We start from the raw sequence: 19,692 nt of genomic DNA on the forward strand, positions 1-19,692 counted from the left end.
ATAAAAAACAATGTATTGTGAATTTGTTTAAAGTCATATTTTACATTCAACCTCAAGGAAGTGCATTGGGCCTATCATATTATTAGCCATATCTATAGTCTCCATCTATAGACCTACTTGCAGACTAAAAACGTAAAGGCCTTAAAATATGCACTTTCCTACATCGACGATAGATGGTTATTTGTAAGAGAACATTTAATGATCCGTTTGCTAAGGGGAACATGGTCTTACTTTGTAACCTACTTTGGAAGGATAATCTTTTTATCACAGTGCGCAAATTTGCGGTCAGAGTTTTTTTTTTTACATCAATTGCAATTTCCGGAGTCATATTTAGAAAAACTACAGGAAGGCTCTACAATGTTCATCGCCACTATGGTTGTTAGGATGTGGCTATTCAAGTTTAGAATGTTGCAAGCAACAGGCTTTTGAATGACAAACGAATGTATTTATCTCGACAATGTCCAATAACAAATTAGAAATGGGCCTACATTCATTTGCAAATTACATGTTGCTTGAAACACACATGATGCAATGTGTTTGTGCACCTCAAAATGCATGGTGGCAATATATACTTCTCAAAACATTGCTGGACGATAACAACACTCGGAGCAAAGCCTACAGAAGCCCAACAGCTCTGCACCTTAATTGCTCTATGTCCAATCACCAGCCTGATCAACTTTTACGCAGTCAGATTAGGAAGATTGTCATCGTTGGTTTGTAGGCTAATCAGCAGTTTTCTGTGTGCAATGTTGTAAGAAATTAAAAAGGATTTCGTTTCACCAGTAGGGACCCAACCCCAATGCGTTGTTAGAGTGACTTCACTTCCCAATTTAGAGTGAGAGAGAGAAAAAAAGCTGCCATCCGGTTATGGACTAAGCAAGAATTGTTGCTGCAATGGTTTGCGCCAAAGGGTAAATGCGCGTGTGTATGGGTTGATGCGATTGAGTCAGGCTATCCAGACTAGTTATAACGTGTTTAAATGACTAAATGAGAATCAACGACTGAGTGACTGCTACAATGGACTGTACGATAAAGGTAGGCGATTGAACTGGTTTTAATGTCGCTTGTGAAAACGATACGCAGCCACCCACTGAGTCGGTTAGCACGTCTCTGCTGAGTGAGAGAGGCAAAGCGGTGATGCGAGGTCCCCACTCTTTCCTTCTTGTACAAAATTTCCTCTTCCTTCCCGTTCGTGGTTGTATGTCGGCTCTTTAATAACACAAGTAACCACTACATCTTTACACACCGATAAAAAACGAAATGGTGTCCAGCACTGCACGCGTAAAAAGGGGAGCGCAAAACTCGCGATTTTAATTGTTTCATTTAATCAAGTTTTATGCAGACGTTCCTGGTTTAAAAGCATATGCTAGTCTAAAGAAAGTTAAAGGTAATTTAAAGAAGTGATGCACCTGTCACAATTTATGATAAAGACGACACCTTTGAGGCACATTACACAGCACATAAGCAATCTTGATCAGTACAAGTTTATTGGAGCGCGCTCGTGGCAGGTGTCTTGGCGCCATGGAATGTATTTGGAGTATAAGGCCACTTTCCATAGAGTTGGAGGATCGAAATCCATGAGATGACTGGTATTTCATATTTTACATTTCTTTCAACATTAAATCATCATTACCACAACATATGAATAACTGTTAGGATTATTTTATCCAATTAACAAAACTGGACTTCAGTAAATTATTATTCTTTAATCGAATTATTAAAATGGGGGTAATGTAAAGACGATCTAAAGCTAAATTGGTGAGAATAACTAGGCTACTAGATGTAGCCTAACTGTTATTGGAATAGATCAAATATTGATTTATCGAATTGTTCTGAAACGCATTTTTCTCATGAAGTTCGGCACAAACGCTGACCAAGACAACAGAACAGCATCAATTACAAATATAACGCATTGAGGTATTCCTTGTTATAGCAATACTGATTATTATTTTCACAAAATAGGGTGAATTTAACCAAACAGTTAACGAATAGTTCGACAAAAAAATATGTAGAACCGGATTAAATAGCTTGTCCTATAAAACAACAAGGACCTTCAATTTTGAGGGGGAAAAATGCACTAAATCAACGAATGGATTTTCTGCCAAGGTTATACATCTCACGATCAATTCAGTCTATTTGCAGAACGAAACATATCAATTTAGAGGCTAATAACGAAATGAAATAAACGATTTAACAGGTTTTGAAATTGGTTGAAAAACCATGTTGATTATATTTTGAAGTAGCTAAGGCATTGGAATAAACCACTTACATTAAAATGTTATTAAACTTGATTAAATTGATTGAAATGTATATGTTTTGGACCAACAGCTTTAGCCTACTTTCACGCATTGCAGGTGTCCATCCTGTTTCTCGGCCACTTAAGTCAAATCACTTCCAGAAACGTATAACGAAATTATCATTACTTTTCTTCATACCCTACAGCTATTACAACATATAGGCCTAAAGTACTTAGGCTATTATTTGGATATCCTGAGCGGGGGGGAAAATAGGCTACTTCTGGTTACTGAAAATGTATGTTATTACAGTGACACGGTGAGCGTAATTTAGGAGCGCGCGCGCACACACACACTTTCAAAACTTAAATATGAAGGCCCATCTACTGAAACATGGATATTTACTAAAACATCCAGATAAAGTCAGTTGTTTTTGTCAAAGTTATTTAAAGAATATAGTGGCCTAAACTGCAAACAGGAGCGCTTGTCAGGTGTCGGTTATCTGAACTCTGCAGGCTTCCTGTCTCAAACCTCTTTCCGCACACATTTCCGCTCCCTCCACACGAAAAAAAGGCAACAGAGCCTTTGCAAAACAGTATCAAGTCACTGGATGTATCGAGGCAGTGCATTGTTTTACATGTGAATAAATGAACTCTGAATATAACCAAGGCGACCGCACTCATACTCCATGTGTATCCTTTATTATTGTCAGCTACAGTACATGCTTTATGTTTCTACTGTCTAAAAGCCATGTAAAAAAAAAAGCCATATCAAAAGTTGTGAAAACCACATGTTTTTGCATGTTGAAGGAGCAGCTGCTGCAGGCCTTTGCAAAATCAGCTCAACACAACCTCTACTTCTGCTTTCTTGGCCTCTACACCATATTGTGGACAGAGTTGGTCACATGTTACATGGATCACTATAGTGAATTAGGGATCAACTGCATGCAATAAGCAAAACAAACAGTTTCTTGATATATGGCTCTGGTTTCAATAGGCAGATATTTATTCATTTCAATTGTGATAAACAATAGCATAATTAACTTTTTTTTAGATGTACACTTTTTATCCATTAACTTTTTAAATAATAGATGATTGAATATTTAGCGGAGTCAATCTTCTTGTTTGGCAATGAACATTCCCCTTCGTAGACAAACTCTGCAATTTGAGGCCTCTGTAGAAAGGCACCATCAGCACAGATCAAAGCTAAAATAAATTCACAACATACAGTTGAAGTCGGAAGTTTACATACACCTTAGCCAAATACATTTAAACTCAGTTTCACAATTCCTGACAATTAATCAGAGTAAAAATTCCTTGTTTTAGGTCAGTTAGGATCACCACTTTATTTTCAGAATAATAGTAGAGAGAATGATTTATTTGAGCTTTTATTTCTTCCATCACATTCCCAGGGGGTCAGAAGTTTACATGCTACCAAATACGAATTGAGTGTATTGCCTTTAAATTGTTTAACTTGGGTCAAACATTTCAGGGAGCCTCCCACATGCTTCCCACAATAAGTTGGGTGAATTTTGGCCCATTCCTCCTGACAGAGCTGGTGTAACTCAGGTTTGTAGGCCTCCTTGCTCACACATGCTTTTTAAATTCTGGATTGAGGTCAGGGCTTTGTGATGGCCACTCCAATACCTTGATTTTGTTGTCCTTAATCCATTTTGCCACATCTTTGGAAGTATGCTTGGGGTCATTGTCCATTTGGAAGACCAATTTGCGACCAAGCCTTAACTTCCTGACTGATGTCTTGAGATGTTGCTTCAATATATCCACATCATGTTCCTTCTGCATGATGTCATCTGCATGATGTACACCAGTCCCTCCTGCAGCAAAGCACCCCCACAACATGATGCTGCCACCCCCGTGCTTCACGGTTGGGATGGTCTTCTTCGGCTTGCAAACCTCCCCCTTTTTCCTCCAAACATAACGATGGTCATTATGGCCAAACAGTTCTAATTTTGTTTCATCAGACCAGAGGACATTTCTCCAAAAAGTATGATCTTTGTCCCCATGTGCAGTTGCAAACCGTAGTCTGGCTTTTTTATGGCGGTTTTGGAGCTGTGGCTTCTTCCTTGCTGAGCGGCCTTTCAGGTTAAGTCAATATAGGACTCGTTTTACTGTGGATATAGATACTTTTGTACCTGTTTCCTCCAGCATCTTCACAAGGTCCTTTGCTGTTGTTCTGGGATCGATTTGCACTTTTCGCACCAAAGTGCAGTCATCTCTAGGAGACAGAACGCGTCTCCTTCCTGAGCGGTATGATGGCTGCGTGGTCCCATGATGTTTATGTAACGGATGTGAAACGGCTAGCTTAGTTAGCGGTGGTGCACGCTAAATAGCGTTTCAATCAGTGACGTCACTTGCTCTGAGATCTTGAAGTAGTAGTTCCCCTTGCTCTGCAAGGGCCGTGGCTTTTGTGGAGCGATGGGTAACGATGCTTCGTGGGTGACTGTTGTTGATGTGTGCAGAGGGTCCCTGGTTCGCGCCCGGGTATGGGCGAGGGGACGGTGTAAAGTTATACTGTTACATTGATGCTGTTGACCCGGATCACTGGTTGCTGTGGAAAAGGAGGTCAAAAGGGGGGTGAGTGTAACGGATGTGAAACGGCTAGCTTAGTTAGCGGTGGTGCGCGCTAAATAGCGTTTCAATCAGTGACGTCACTTGCTCTGAGATCTTGAAGTAGTAGTTCCCCTTGGCTTTTGTGGAGCGATGGGTAACGATGCTTTGTGAGTGACTGTTGTTGATGTGTGCAGATGGTCCCTGGTTCGTGCCCGGGTATGGGCGAGGGGACGGTCTAAAGTTATACTGTTACATTTATACTTGTGTACTATTGTTTGTACAGATGAATGTGGTACCTTCAGGCATTTGGAAATTGCACCCAAGGATGAACGACTTGTGGAGATCTACAATTTATTTTCTTAGGTCTTGGCTGATTTCTTTTGATTTTCCCATGATTTCAAGCAAAGAGGCACTGAGTTTGAAGGTAGGCCTTGAACTACATCCACAGGTACACCTGCAATTGACTCAAATAATGTCAATTAGACTATCAGAAGCTTCTAAAGCCATGACAACATTTTCCAAGCTGTTTAAAGGCACAGTCAACTTAGTATATGTAAACTTCTGACCCACTGGAATTGTGATACAGTGAATTATAAGTGAAATAATCTGTCTGTAAACAATTGTTGGAAGAATTACTTGTGTCATGCACAAAGTAGATGCCCTAACCGACTTGCCAAAAACTATAGTTTGTTAACAAGAAATTTGTGGAGTGGTTGAAAAATGAGTTTTAATGACTCCAATCTAAGTGTATGTAAACTCCCGACTTCAACTGTAAATCAACTTCAGCAACGATATGGAACAAAAGTTAATCTAACCATGATATTTAAGCATATAGACTGCAATGCATTTGATTTAGACTAGTAATCAGTCTCCCTTGTGAATCAAGGATATATCTAGGAACTAAGAGAGAGCAGGTGGGAAGCAAGTGTTGGACAAGTAAATGTTTGTTTGCTTTTGCACTGCGTTTGAGTTCCAGTAGAGGTTATTAAGCTAGAGCTCTGTTGTGAGTGCGAGGGTGTTTCACAACAGTTGGTAGTACATGGTTGTGGTACAAGGATGTGTCACTATTGGTGAACTGTGTGAGCACCACCCTTTGCGGCTGATTCATAAGATGATTATCTGATGTGCTGCTAACCATCAACCATTAAGCAGATGAACCTGAGACAACAGACTTCTAACTTACAGTCCAACATGTTCTTCCTGTGTATGGTTTAGTTGGCTTTTGTATTTTGTTGAACCTTTTTATGGCAGCATCTAGTATTAGCCTTAGGTGGGCCTAGTACATTCAGTACAAACCTTTCAATAGATAAAAAAAAATGGCCTAAGTGTGATAACACACAAATATGCTGAAAATAAAGATTTGAATTTTGACAGCAGAACTGACAGGAAATTGATCATGTGCGTTTGTACTGTGTATGCTTGAACTTGGACAGCAGAACTGACAGGACTTTAAAATGTGTGTTTGTAGTGTGTATGCTATGTGTGTGTGCAGACAAAATTGTTTTCGAAACTATTTTGTGTTCCTCAGCAACAGGGCCCAGCTTCTACGAAACTCATTGAACAGGAAGTCAGTTGTGGCATTGGCGGTCAGGCCACATTCGGTATATTTGTGTCAGTTTGCAAGCTATAGAGGGAGAGGGAGGGGGGGGGAGAAAGAGCAGGTGTATGAGCTTGTGGCTGTGAATGCACAAACACGCCATTGAAACAATGAATGAACTTAATGAAAGATAAGAAGTTGAACAATTGATCAAATCACTCCAATGCATAACATTACAATATGAGAATGGCGCTCATGACCCTTTCCATGAATCGTTGCTGCTCAGCCTCAACCTCTTCTCAGCTCAGCCCTTAGTTTCACTTCTGCTGTCAGGGCCTCTGCACAACATGAGAGGAGGAGGGAGACAGACAGGGAGAAGAAAGAGAGTCGAAGAGAGAGCGAGAGGAAAGAGACAGAAAGAGAGGAGAGAGAGGGTAACGGTCAGGGAGGAAAGTGTGGTGGACCTGTGATGTGTTGTTCCTCTACCACTGAAAACAAACGTATCACGTGTGCTAACATTTCAGTATAAGTACTGAAATAATATTATGTCTGTTTGATATATTAATGTAATTTATTTAAGCTGCAATGTTGCTTTAGCCTGAAGAAGGAGATGCCACTAAATGTGTACCATGCATAAAACACTTTACCCTGCTCAGGTAACACAATGGAAGAGCGGGACTTTGAACTTAGATCAAGGCTGTGTATTCTTGCTGTCCGACGTACCCAATCCTCCCCTACCTTCATCAAACCTAGGTTGTTTTCCAGCTTTAAATGAGCCACATCTTTACACTGTGGCCCCCCTCTGTTTCCTTTCCCTTGGCCTGTGCCAAAAGGTTTCTCTGCACATGGGGGCCAGATTTCCTGTGGGCCACCAAAAAAGCCCGGCACTGACGTACGAGCCGCAAAGACAATAGTGAAGTCCTCTAAACACACACGCACTTACTCCCACTTAGACCTACACATATATACTTACCCACACTAAGACTCAAAAACAAGGCCTATCCTTACCCACTGTATAGACACAACACGCCCTCAGACACACACACACACACACACACACACACACACACACACACACACACACACACACACACACACACACACACACACACACACACACACACACACACACACACACACACACACACACACACACATACACATACACACACACACACACACATACACACACACACACACACACACACACACACACACACACACACATAGATACAGACACACACAGACACACACACTCACACAGAAGAGTGCCATCTTGAAGAATGGTTTGGAGTTTGGGGGCCTTTGTCAGCGTTAAACACAGGAAGCAGCACAAAGAAAGCGTCTCAAATCTTGATCTGACTCCACCAAGCTCCCTCCCATCACCCGAATCCCAACGAATTAAAACTGTGACAAAGATCACAGAAGCTCTCATTTCTCAAAACGTCGATGCCAGTGTACAGCATGTAACTGCAATCAAACATTATGGTACAGCTACATTTATCAAATAAAGACAGTGATTTATAAGCTTCATGCCACAATCTCTTATTTTCCAAGTAATGTTCCTCAAGTCACCAATCACAAATTCTAAAGACATCTGGACTATGACAAAGTTAGAAACAGGAGTTAATAAATCCTTCATCAATAGAACAAGACTCATTAGGGTGTGGAATCTCATCATGCATGTTCCATTCAACCTAGTGTGGAAAAACCTCACTGAGGTGTGGGCAGTTTCCTGGATACCGTCACTACATGACTAGTTGTGGCCCATACTTACCGTAACCGCTGACTCCACTGTTTGTCCGTGCCGGCAGGAAGCACTGTCCGTGGTGAGCGAGGACCAGTCCATTTTCGAGTCGCCCTTCCCTGCCGCCACGACAATGCACATGAAGGGCGAGATGACGTCACCGGGAAGCTTCAGCCAGGCCTCCGAAGAGAGCCAAGAACCCACCGAGCCGGAGTGGGCCGGCCCGGGAGCACAGAACCCTGGGAAGAGAGGAGAGCACATCAACGGAACCAGGTGAAGGAGGGCGCATCAGTATTAGCAGTCTTTGAGAGAAGTTATACTACTTATTTAGTGTTATATTTACCACATTCCCACTCATTTAGTGTTATATTTACCACATTCCCACTCATTTAGTGTTATATTTACCACATTCCCACTCATTTAGTGTTATATTTACCACATTCCCACTCATTTAGTGTTATATTTACCACATTCCCACTCATTTAGTGTTATATTTACCACATTCCCACTCATTTAGTGTTATATTTACCACATTCCCACTCATTCAGTGTCATATTTACCACATTCCCACTTATTTAGTGTTATATTTTTTACATTCAAGAGAGTTGACCATCACCATAATAAATACTGCATCAGGATCACACAAAATCATACGAGAATATTACTCATCTCCCTACTCTCTCCCTCTCTCGACAGTCGTGAGTCCCCTGTGGACTGCAGTGTGACCAAACGCTCCCGACACATGAGCAGCAACGATGGGGGTCAGCTGGCCTACCAGGCCTCATACCCTGAGCCCCGCGCCAGCCCCCAGACCGCCACCCCGCCCAACAGCGCCACAGAGGAGAAGAGAGTCATAGTGCCCGCAGGTGAGGTGCCAACACACTCAGCGGAGGGGTGACCAGATCCTGTGGCACAAAAAGGATCTGCGAAGAGAATAGGCTGGGATGGTGTTCCCATCATATTGCCTTCACCTGTTAAATGATCTTCCATCATTTGTGAGTTAGCCATTAAGAGCAGATTTTAGGAACTGGGAAGTGAGCACATTTTTGGAATGGAATCCAGCCAATGAGTCATTGTTGGGAGATTCCAACTCAGATGATATTCCAAACATTAGACATCATTAGGTGTATTACATCCTTACAATTAATAGACAAGACTACAAGGTTTGATTCTTACCCTGAGTCACACAGGCCAAGTTATTCTAGTGGCGATGATAATACACGGATATTACATCACAGCTGTGTTAAACAAGGACAATGAAGACCCTAGGGCTGCCCCCCCATTGTATACATTTTGTAAATCTGTTAAAAAGTATTCCCTCACATAATATAAGTGATAAGTCATCATATAAAAATGTAAGCAAGGTTTTTTAATCAAATATATCTGTTTGGGCATCTTGCAGTCAATTTGCAGTCTACAAATGATTTGTAATTATGTTCCAGCCCCCTGACCATCCACTCAAGAAAAAAAAAGTTGATGATCCCTGCCCTAGGGTAGTGTTTCCCATAATCTGGGTCAGGACCCACTTCCGGGGACACTGGATAAAAACGCTTTCAGTGTAAACTTAAACGACTAAAACTAAATAGAAAGTATGCAGAAAATATAAAGGACCTATTTATTTTTTAATAGCAGCCTATAGTCTTTGAAAATTAACAATCATCTGAATAAAAGCTAGACCATCAGCCCCCATTGATTTTGTAATGTTTGAGCATAAGAACACAGCATTAGCCATGTAAAAATGCATAGAATTGTAGGAAATGTAGATTAGCTTTGAAACTGCAACATTTTCTCTCCGCTGCTAAGATAATATGTTTTACTTATTATTTGGTTTGTGTCACTGCTCACCCCTTTTGGTGGGTTGTGACTCAAAAGACACCTCAATTGGTGGGTCACAAAGCAAAACAGTTTGGGAACCCCTGCCCTAGGGTACAGACAGAGGCTAGGCGTCTCCAAACTACTGTCTGATATTTTGGGGTATTCATGAGGTCCATACATAATCTTTGGGCTCTTACTGTACATTTTAAAATACCTTTAGTTTCATTTGAGAAGAAAACAAAAGAGTAACTCCTCAACTTTATGAGATGCTGGGTCTGTGTGAGTTACAACAACCTCCTGTTACCCCGTCTTACCGATCTCTCTTCCTTCTCCTCTTCCTCCTGGTCCCAGACCCTGAGGTGTGGACCCAGGACCATGTGCGCCAGTGGCTGGACTGGGCCATCAAGGAGTACAGCCTGGAGGAGGTGGACATCATGCACTTCCACACACTGGAGGGCAAGGCACTCTGCAAGATGACCAAGGAGGATATGATGCGCCTCACGTCCGCCTACAACACAGACATCCTGCTCGGCCACCTCAATTACCTCCGGCAGAGTAAGGGTTACGGCCTGGGACTCATAGAAAGTTTTCATTTGACTATTTTCATACTCCACGAGGACATAACTGATCTATGTATCCATTTTGTAACCTTCTTTGAATCTCTTTTTAGGCAGCCCTACTTTCTCCTACCCCACAACTCCAACCAACAACACACAGCAACAACCCAGACTACAGGTTAAATCAGGTAAGACAATTAACTTCACAACTCATTACCAACGACATAGTGACTTAGTGCAAAATCCTTAAACTGCATGTGTAAAGAACCTGGAGCTTAGCAAGCATTGAGATAAACTGCCTTAAAATGAGAAGGGGACTAAAATGGAGGGGTTTTGTGGCATCTATTCAAACCTCTCTCAGAGGCAGATCAAATACTTCACTCATTTAATGGATTCAAAATGAAGTTTTGAGTTGCCATTTCAGATTATATAGTTTAGAGTTCTTTAACGTTTCCCTGGGTTGATGACTCCACAACTCAACAGTCAGTTTCAGACAGGAAACAGCTGCACCAGCAGAGGAAAATGGGGGAGTATGGGCCCCACTTTGGGACACAATTGACAATCTAATGGCAGCAGAGGTGGCCCGGAAGAAAATAACACTCACCCCAAGGAATACTGGACCATCTTCAGCTCTCCTTTGTCTGTTTTCTTCTGGCTGCTTCAAATCACTTTTTTTGAGGCTCCATTTATGGGCTTCCTTCCATAGACTGTAAAAAAAATATGGACGAAGCCATCGATGACAATACCCCATTGTTTCCTATAGGAATGCTCAATGGCGCAGTTGATGATCAGGAAGTATCATTTCAGTGTCACCATCTTGCTACATGGAGGAATTTTTGAAAACAATGCATGTGCAGTTTGAGCTACTCTGGGAAGTGACCATGCATCCCACTGATGGCTTGCTTCTGAAGCTAAGCAGGGTTGGTCCTGGTCAGTCCCTGGATGGGAGACCAGATGCTGCTTGAAGTGGTGTTGGAGGGCCAGTAGGAGGCACTCTTTCCTCTGGTCTAAAAAAATATCCCAATTCTCCAGGGCAGTGTTTGGGGACATTTCCCAGTGTAGGGTGCTGTCTTTTGGATGAGACATTGAAACGGGTGTCCTGACTCTCTGTGGTAACTAAAGATCCCATGGCACTTACAAAAGAGTAGGGGTGTTAACCCCGGCGTCCTGGCTAAATTCCCAATCTGGCCTTCATACCATCATGGCCAGTTGGCTCATTCATCCCCCCTCCTTTCCCCTGTAACTATTCCCCAGGTTGTTTCTGAAAATGAGAATGTGTTCTCAGTCAATTTACCCAGTAAAATAAAAGTTGTAGGCTAGCTGTGTTGACCCCTCTCATGTAGTATTTCATGTTGAAGGCCCTCTGGGGTACCACAGGGTAACATTAGCAACTAAATGATCCTTATAACTTCGTCTGTCGAAGTAATCAGACATGCATCTGGTGAAATAGAAGCAATTATTGATAGCACGATTGTGTTGGGGAAAAAATGCTTCCTTCCTTCTACGGCTGCTGGGTAAATCCATTTGAATTCAATCACTTTTTGACAGCCCCCCTTTTGATTTGAATGAAACATTCCATACACATTTGCACATTGTATATAAGTGAAAGTTACTTTTTGGACCCAAATGCAAAAACATTCAAGAGATAAAGGTGCTCGAAGTTGATCTATTTTGCATACCCCACCATACCATGAGACAGCCATGTCTTAATCAATGGAACAGATAAACGGTTGAGATTGCTCTCATTTAAAAGCTTACAAATAGTGTTGTCAAACTATTTGATACTTGCTTGAAAATAAAAATGTAATTCAACCTTAAACATAAATTATCAAAAAAAGCTAAAACTCCAATTTGTTTCATGTTGAAATATATGTCCATTCTATTTCTACGATTGAAATGACACCCACCCTTGTATTAAAGAGCATGTTATGTCTCAACCAATGGCAGGCACAACACAAAAACCTAAAACCTAATTCTGTAAAGTAGGGTCTAAGCTACAAGATATGCATATATGAAGAAAATAGGAGTTTGCACGTTTTTAGATAATTAACGTTAAAGGTAAAAAAAAGTCCATTATTTTTAAAACATTTGTATAATTTATTTGAAAACAGTTTTAAAAACCTTTTTATAAGCTCTTAACTGATATCATACTCTCAACTGTTTATCTTTTCCAGAGATGAAGACACGGATGTCTCATGGTAGGATGGTGTATGCAAAATGGGTCAACTTTGAGCACCTTTATCTCCTAAATGTTTTGGCATTCAGGTCCAAAAAGTCACTTTCTGAGTACTTCTTCCATGTACAAAAATTTTATGGAAAGTTTTGTTTAAATCAGAAGGGAAGCTGTCAAAAAGTGATGGATTTACCCTGCTACCCTGTCTGTCCTCTATGCTTAAAAGCCCTCTTTGAACTTTCTTCCTGTGGATGCCTCGTCTCACCCTCCGTTCTTTCCGAGCAGAGAACAGTTATGAGGAGATAGGCAGAAGGAACAGCTGGCCATCGAACCCCATGCCACCTCCAGTACCCAAAGGTATAAAAACCGACATCACATCTCATCCTCAGTGCTTTACATTTATTGTGAGCACTAAGGCAGATTCATACTAATAGTTGTATCAAGATATTAGTTCTAAAAATTATTACTACAGTGTTTCACAGTGGAGAGAATGAATTCATTAAGTCAAGCATTTTGTAGTTCAAGATGGAATAGTACTGATAGAGCAAATTAAGACTAAACAGAGGAATTTTGTTGACATGTTTGCATTATGCTGATAAATACATCATGTTGTTTATGATTTAGGTTCTCCAATGGAGCACCAACACAGCACCAGAGTCACAGAGCCTCCACCGAGAAGTGTGCAAGGTGTGCATCTGTACTGCTTTCTCGTTTCCTGATCCTAGTTTGTTGAAACACTGGTATAACCTTTGTATCATAGTCAAGCCAACAATGTCTAAATAAAACAATCTAACTTTTCAAACCCTTAATTTCCTTGCAGACCCATACCAAGCATTAGGTCCCATCAGCAGTCGTCTAGCCAACCCAGGTGAGAGCATATCCCATAATGCACCATGTTAAACTGGTGAACCAAAAAGGTGGTGACAAATGTGGCCTTTACACTGTCTGCTTTGGTGTCATGAACTGTCACACTCCAAAAGAGATTGAATAGGAGAAAAGAGGAGGGCCGAGGTATTCCTTAAAGAGAGAGAATTAATGGTCATACATTCCCTGTCTGGGATGGCACATTGACAAAAACCTCCACCGAGATGAAAGCATTATACATTCACCCTCAGCGAAACTAGGCTGAAATATTTGAATTATTGTCTCCCGTTGACCAGAATGACCCTGTTTGACAGAATTAATTCTGTATCTCCTCACAGAAGGGCAGGCCCTCCACTCCAAGAACCGAACAAGCAAACACAGTTCATACAGGCTGCCTGACCCCAGCGCTCACAGGCCTGTGGGTAGGTTTCTGCCTGGTCCACCCACGTTCTCTCTCTCTCTCCATGACACACAGTGAAAAAGGTCACATTTGCAGGAGTAGTTCAAACTTCAAAGTATATTTAGAATCCTGGTGTTCTCTTATACAAGTTATATTCTCAGACACAAAGACACCCATCGGGACATTGATATGACATGACAGATGTTTTAATAGCAAAATAGTCCACGAGAAGGAGACATCAATGGTGCATGAATGAAACTGCATGTGAATGATTTAAATTGTATTTTCGTGTCAAATTGACAGTTGGCAATCCATCCCTTACAGGATTAATTGACACAAACAAAAATGACAATGATTCACAGTGAAAATTCTTCCGGTGTTCTGTGCAGTGCAAATCGCATAAAGAATGAAATGGAAATCAATAGATAATAGTAGATAAGTATATTCAAGCAAAAAACATCTTAAAAATCTATACAAATACAGAAAAATGTAAATGTGTATATGGATAAAACTACACTAATCTACAAACAATCCTACTCTTAAAAGAAGCATTTCAGAAACAGATCTTGCTCACTTTAACAGAACCCAGCCCTTTGATGCATCCATTCCCCTCACCCCCTGTCCTGTTTCTCTTCCTAGGCTCTGGACAGATCCAGCTGTGGCAGTTCCTGCTGGAGCTGCTGTCGGACAGCAACAACTCCAGCATCATCACCTGGGAGGGCACCAACGGCGAGTTCAAGATGACCGACCCGGACGAGGTGGCCAAGCGTTGGGGCGAGCGCAAGAGCAAGCCCAACATGAACTACGACAAGCTGAGCCGCGCCCTGCGCTACTATTACGACAAGAACATCATGACCAAGGTGCACGGCAAGCGCTACGCCTACAAGTTTGACTTCCAGGGCATCTCACAGGCCCACCAGGGCCACGGCGGAGAGGGGGGCATTGTTAAGTATCAGACTGAGGTATCTTATGCCCAGCCCTACCACAGCCACCAGCCAAAAATGAACTTCATGAACACGCATGCCGCCCCTATGCCAGTGTCCCCTGGGAACTTTTTCGGGCCGCCTACAACTTACTGGAACTCAACAACCAGCCCAATGTATCCAGGGTCTCCCATGCCAAGGCACCCGGGGACTCACTCCCACCTGAGCTCATACTATTGAGGCCTGGGTGTCTTGCACTAGACTGGATGGGCTGGCAGAGCTTTCTGAAACAGACATATCCAAGATACCATCCACAATGTATCTGGTCTTTAATGTCTAAATTACATTGTAACGCTATGCGAGTTTTTTAATTTCTCAATTATGGAGGTTGAGAATGTTCATTTCCTGTGATTCAGTTTTTTGAAAAACCAAGTTTTTCAATTATGTAAGTATTTTGTTTAATATGTAATTGAGGTCATTGAAGGATTTAAAGGGAAAGTCACTGAGTGTGGGAAGTGGTAAAACTGTTGAGGTCTTTATCTCAATTACTATATTCATTAAATCTAACATTTGTAAAAGTATAATTGTACAGAATGTTTCATACAATTGTAGCAATAAAACATTTACCCCTGTAGTAATGCTAATAAAAGGAACTTGTATATTTGAGTTGGTCCCCTCTAGTTTCTTCAAACCATTGATAATTTTAAACGACAAAAATATTAACAAGATGGTGTATCAGAATTTAATTTTTTTTTTATTGCCAAGATGAATTATCAACATGAATATCAGGCAATGACCACAATTGCTGTCTATTTGTCCACACCAAAGAACTCCGCGAATGTCCTGTGTGCTTCAGAGACCTGCTCCACTTCCACGACAGAAAATCCCTTCACAGGCCTCCCTTTAAGTCTCTCCACCTGCCTCACACCTAACTGCCCCTCCACCACGGTCTCGGGCTGTGAGGTTGTCGTCACCTCCTGGGTCAGAGCGGGCTTTGTGTTGTACTCAACTGACCACAACTTGTTGGTGACCATCTTGGTGGTGGCTAGAGTACACAGAGTGAGTTAGATGCTAAACTTCCTCACCAACACAGACTGAATAAATGGATACTTATTGATAGGCTAAGCTTTGTGCATAAATGTTTGAAAATGGCTTTCCAAATAAAACATATTCATATCATGAGGCCACCTGTACAAGCGTAAAAAAAAGTACTCTTAACCAAAACAACCTCAAAACCAACAGTAAGCAAACGCAAAGATACACTTGTAGGTACGGTAGTCACCAGAGGGGACAGCAGAGCTACATGTGGACTCACAACAGGAGCAGACTGAAGAAGCTCCATACAGCTCCTTCCATATGATTGGACCAGACCAAGATGTGTCATAGCAACATAAGTCTTTTCTCTATTATTCATGGTTTTCTATCATCTTTTGCAGGGCCTATATGGATAAAGTATCAGACAGCTTCAGTATTATCAGGGCTTACCCTCCTGCTGCGGAATTGTAAGTGCAGGCCTTGGCAGTTGAAGAGGGGACAGACCTCCCTACAGACATAGCACAGTGCATGTAGAACTGTTGTGGCTGAAGAGGAGAGGCTCAGACTGATTCAAATGTGGCACAGAATCTACAAATCAAATCAATTTATATAGCCCTTCTTACATCAGCTGATATCTCAAAGTGTTGTACAGAAACACAGCCTAAAACCCCAAACAGCAAGTAATGCAGGTGTAGAAGCACGGTGTCTAGGAAAAACTCCCTAGAAAGGCCAAAACCTAGGAAGAAACCTAGAGAGGAACCAGGCTATGAGGGGTGGGCAGTCCTCTTCTGGCTGTGCCGAGATTATAACAGAACATGGCCAAGATGTTCAAATGTTCATAAATGACCAGCATGGTCAAATAATAATAATCACAGTAGTTGACGAGGGTGCAGCAAGTCAGCACCTCAGGAGTAAATGTCAGTTGGCTTTTCATAGCCGATCATTAAGAGTATCTCTACCGCTTCTGCTGTCTCTATAGAGTTGAAAACAGCAGGTCTGGGACAGATAGCACATCCGGTGAACAGGTCAGGGTTCCATAGCCGCAGGCAGAACAGTTGAAACTGGAGCAGCAGCACGGCCAGGTGGACTGGGGACAGCAAGGAGTCATCATGCCAGATAGTCATGAGGCATGGTGCTAGGGCTCAGGTCCTCCTCCGAGAGAGGGAAAGAAAGAGAGAATTAGAGAGAGCATACTTAAATTCACACAGGACACCGGATAAGACAGAAGTACTCCAGATATAACAAACTGACCCTAGCCCCCCGACAAAAACTACTGCAGCATAAATACTGGAGGCTGAGACAGGAGGGGTCAGGAGACACTGTGGCCCCATCCGATGATACCCCCGGACAGGGCCAAACAGGAAGGATATAACCCCACCCACTTTGCCAAGCACAGCCCCCACACCACTAGAGGGATATCTTCAACCACCAACTTACCATCCTGAGACAAGGCCGAGTATAGCCCACAAAGATCTCCGCCACGGCACAACCCAAGGGGGGGCGCCAACCCAGACAGGAAGATCACATCAGTGACTCAACCCACTCAAGTGACGCACCCCTCCTAGGGACGGCATGAAAGAGCACCAGTAAGACAGTGATTCAGCCCCTGTAATAGGGTTAGAGGCAGAGAATCACAGTGGAAAGAGGGGAACCGGCCAGGCAGAGACAGCAAGGGCGATTTGTTGCTCCAGAGCCTTTCCGTTCACCTTCACACTCCTGGGCCAGACTGCACTCAATCATATGACCCACTGAAGAGATGAGTCTTCAGTAAAGACTTAAAGGTTGAGACTGAGTCTGCGTCCTCCACATGGGTAGGCAGACCATTCCATAAAAATGGAGCTCTATAGGAGAAAGCCCTGCCTCCAGCTGTTTGCTTAGAAATTATAGGGACAATTAGGAGGCCTGCGTCTTGTACGTGTAGGTGTGTACGGCAGGACCAAATCAGAGAGATAGGTAGGAGCAAGCCCATGTAATGCTTTGTAGGTTAGCAGTAAAACCTTGAAATCAGCCCTTGCCTTATCAGGAAGCCAGTGTAGGGAGGCTAGCACTGGAGTAATATGATCAAATCTTTTGGTTGTAGTCAGGATTCTATCAGCTGTATTTAGCACTAACTGAAGTTTTTTAGTGCTTTATGCGGGTAGCCGGAAAGTAGAGCATTGCAGTAGTCTAACCTAGAAGTAACAAAAGCATGGATGAATTTTTCTACAGTTTGCATACTTATGTACATACTACTTCCAATGCAATGTAGAGTCAGCAGACCTCAGTAAATCAATTGCACAGACCAGGGAAAGGAAAAGATATTCAAGCTCAGTAGTTATAATGCTTTATGAAGGCCATGTATTGCATAGGAAATCTAATGACGGCATAGCACTCAAGTTAACCATAGTCAACTGACCAGTAGTTTAACTGTTGCATATTATGAATGGAGCGCATCTTCAGTATGTGCATCCTTAACATACCTGCCCTGCTGTCATTCCCTGAAACAGAAAAGCATCCATGGTAAACCTCACAACATTCCTTTAGATGGGATGAATCTGGAGCCACTGTCGTTTCTGCTCTCAACTAATGCACCTGAGCAGAAAATAGATTACTGTTAAATCCAAGAAGTTCCTTAAAAAGGGTCAATCTGCAATTGCGACATTCATTTTTGGACTTACAAAATGTACCCATTGATACTTGAAGAACATAACTTATAAATGCTGCATGGGTCTAGTTCAACTGTCATACAACATCAGAAGCCAAAACTATCATTTGGATATCGTAGATGGTCAGTACTTGCATCTATTGCTCGGTCTATTAATTTGAGTGTGGTTCCATTTCTCCAGCCCCATCCCTCAGATTTCTGCCCAAACATGAGCTGGGATTTGTTTTGTTATTGTTTCAGCTACAGATTGCCTCTTTAAAAGCAAAGTACTGTGCAAATGATACTGATAGAAGTGATCTGGCATACTGCATGTCTACATTACCCAAAATTGTCCTTACCCAAAATTGACCATAAAGTGAGGCGTAGAGGAGTGTGACTGCTTAATGGTCACATTACACGAGAGGAAATAGAGACGTCCATCTTTAGACATGGAAGCCGTTTCAGCCTGAAAGTACATGGACTTTCCCATAGAGTACATGTCGGTTTGGGCAAGTCTCTCCCATTGAGCTGAGGGAGAGAGAATGAGTAGTCAGATCTTTCAATTACCTGAGGGCTCATTGAAGTATTCTATAACATGAGGACTATACTCATTTAATGTAGATCAATGACTCATCTATACCCTACCATTACGTGCAGTGAGCATGGAATGGGTTCTGTTCTTCATTGGTTTGGAGACCTTGTGTACCATGTTCAGCATGTAGCCTATTTTATAGGAGTAATGATATCTGGAAAGAACTAAGCAAATCTAAAGAGCAATTGACTATAACTCAACGTTTAAATGTGGTGCCAACCTGACTAATGTATGTACTTCTTGTGTATGCAAGGATAACTCCTCCAGTGACATGAACTCAAGGTAAACATTAAAATTATCATTATCATTATTAAAAAACATTATCATAAAATAGTGTAAATAGTGTAGGTCACCTGTTGAAGTGACAGACAATTCGCAAGGTGAATGGTGCAGCACGCTTGATAGACCCTTGGAGCTTCGGAGGGTCATATCGAAGTGTGTTGGAGTAGAAAACACGATAATTTACTAGCGGTTCTATTGACGATAAGTATGCCTATGTCAATATCAACAAGAAGGTATTTCTGATAAATTTAGGCCTATGAATGTTAAACACTCGCTGGAAAACCTTCTCGGCCTTGTGGGAGAAAGCGCTCGGTGTCGTATTCGAACACGGTATCTTTTG

The 19,692-nt window shown here is 42.0% G+C and overlaps 1 protein-coding gene across 7 annotated transcripts; it reads left to right on the top strand.

Annotated features, from left to right (window-relative positions):
* Window positions 1-840: 840 nt before the first annotated feature.
* fli1rs (Fli-1 proto-oncogene, ETS transcription factor-related sequence) lies at window positions 841-15,486 on the top strand. 7 transcript variants are annotated; one of them, XM_042304544.1, is made up of 11 exons: window positions 841-911; window positions 8,156-8,361; window positions 8,785-8,954; window positions 10,255-10,458; window positions 10,574-10,648; window positions 12,635-12,658; window positions 12,919-12,990; window positions 13,258-13,320; window positions 13,454-13,501; window positions 13,836-13,919; window positions 14,537-15,486. In XM_042304544.1, the coding sequence occupies exons 2-11, from the start codon at window positions 8,222-8,224 to the stop codon at window positions 15,058-15,060; spliced, it is 1,404 nt and encodes a 467-aa protein (XP_042160478.1). In that variant the 5' UTR covers window positions 841-911; window positions 8,156-8,221; the 3' UTR covers window positions 15,061-15,486. The 7 variants fall into 7 exon arrangements, with proteins under 7 accessions (XP_042160478.1, XP_042160474.1, XP_042160479.1 ...); XM_042304540.1 differs by having other exon boundaries at window positions 898-1,035; XM_042304543.1 differs by lacking the exon at window positions 841-911 and adding an exon at window positions 1,193-1,387.
* The last annotated feature ends 4,206 nt before the right edge of the window (window positions 15,487-19,692 follow it).

The sequence above is a fragment of the Oncorhynchus tshawytscha genome, linkage group LG23, assembly GCF_018296145.1.
Source record: "Oncorhynchus tshawytscha isolate Ot180627B linkage group LG23, Otsh_v2.0, whole genome shotgun sequence".
In the NCBI taxonomy this organism is placed as follows: Eukaryota; Metazoa; Chordata; class Actinopteri; order Salmoniformes; family Salmonidae; genus Oncorhynchus; species Oncorhynchus tshawytscha.

Excerpts from the sequence above, each read along its gene's own strand:
- fli1rs (XM_042304540.1), top strand. Across the intron at positions 10,459-10,573 it reads CCTCAATTACCTCCGGCAGA|GCAGCCCTACTTTCTCCTAC; the intron begins GTAAGGGTTACG and ends ATCTCTTTTTAG. Across the intron at positions 12,991-13,257 it reads GCCACCTCCAGTACCCAAAG|GTTCTCCAATGGAGCACCAA; the intron begins GTATAAAAACCG and ends TTTATGATTTAG.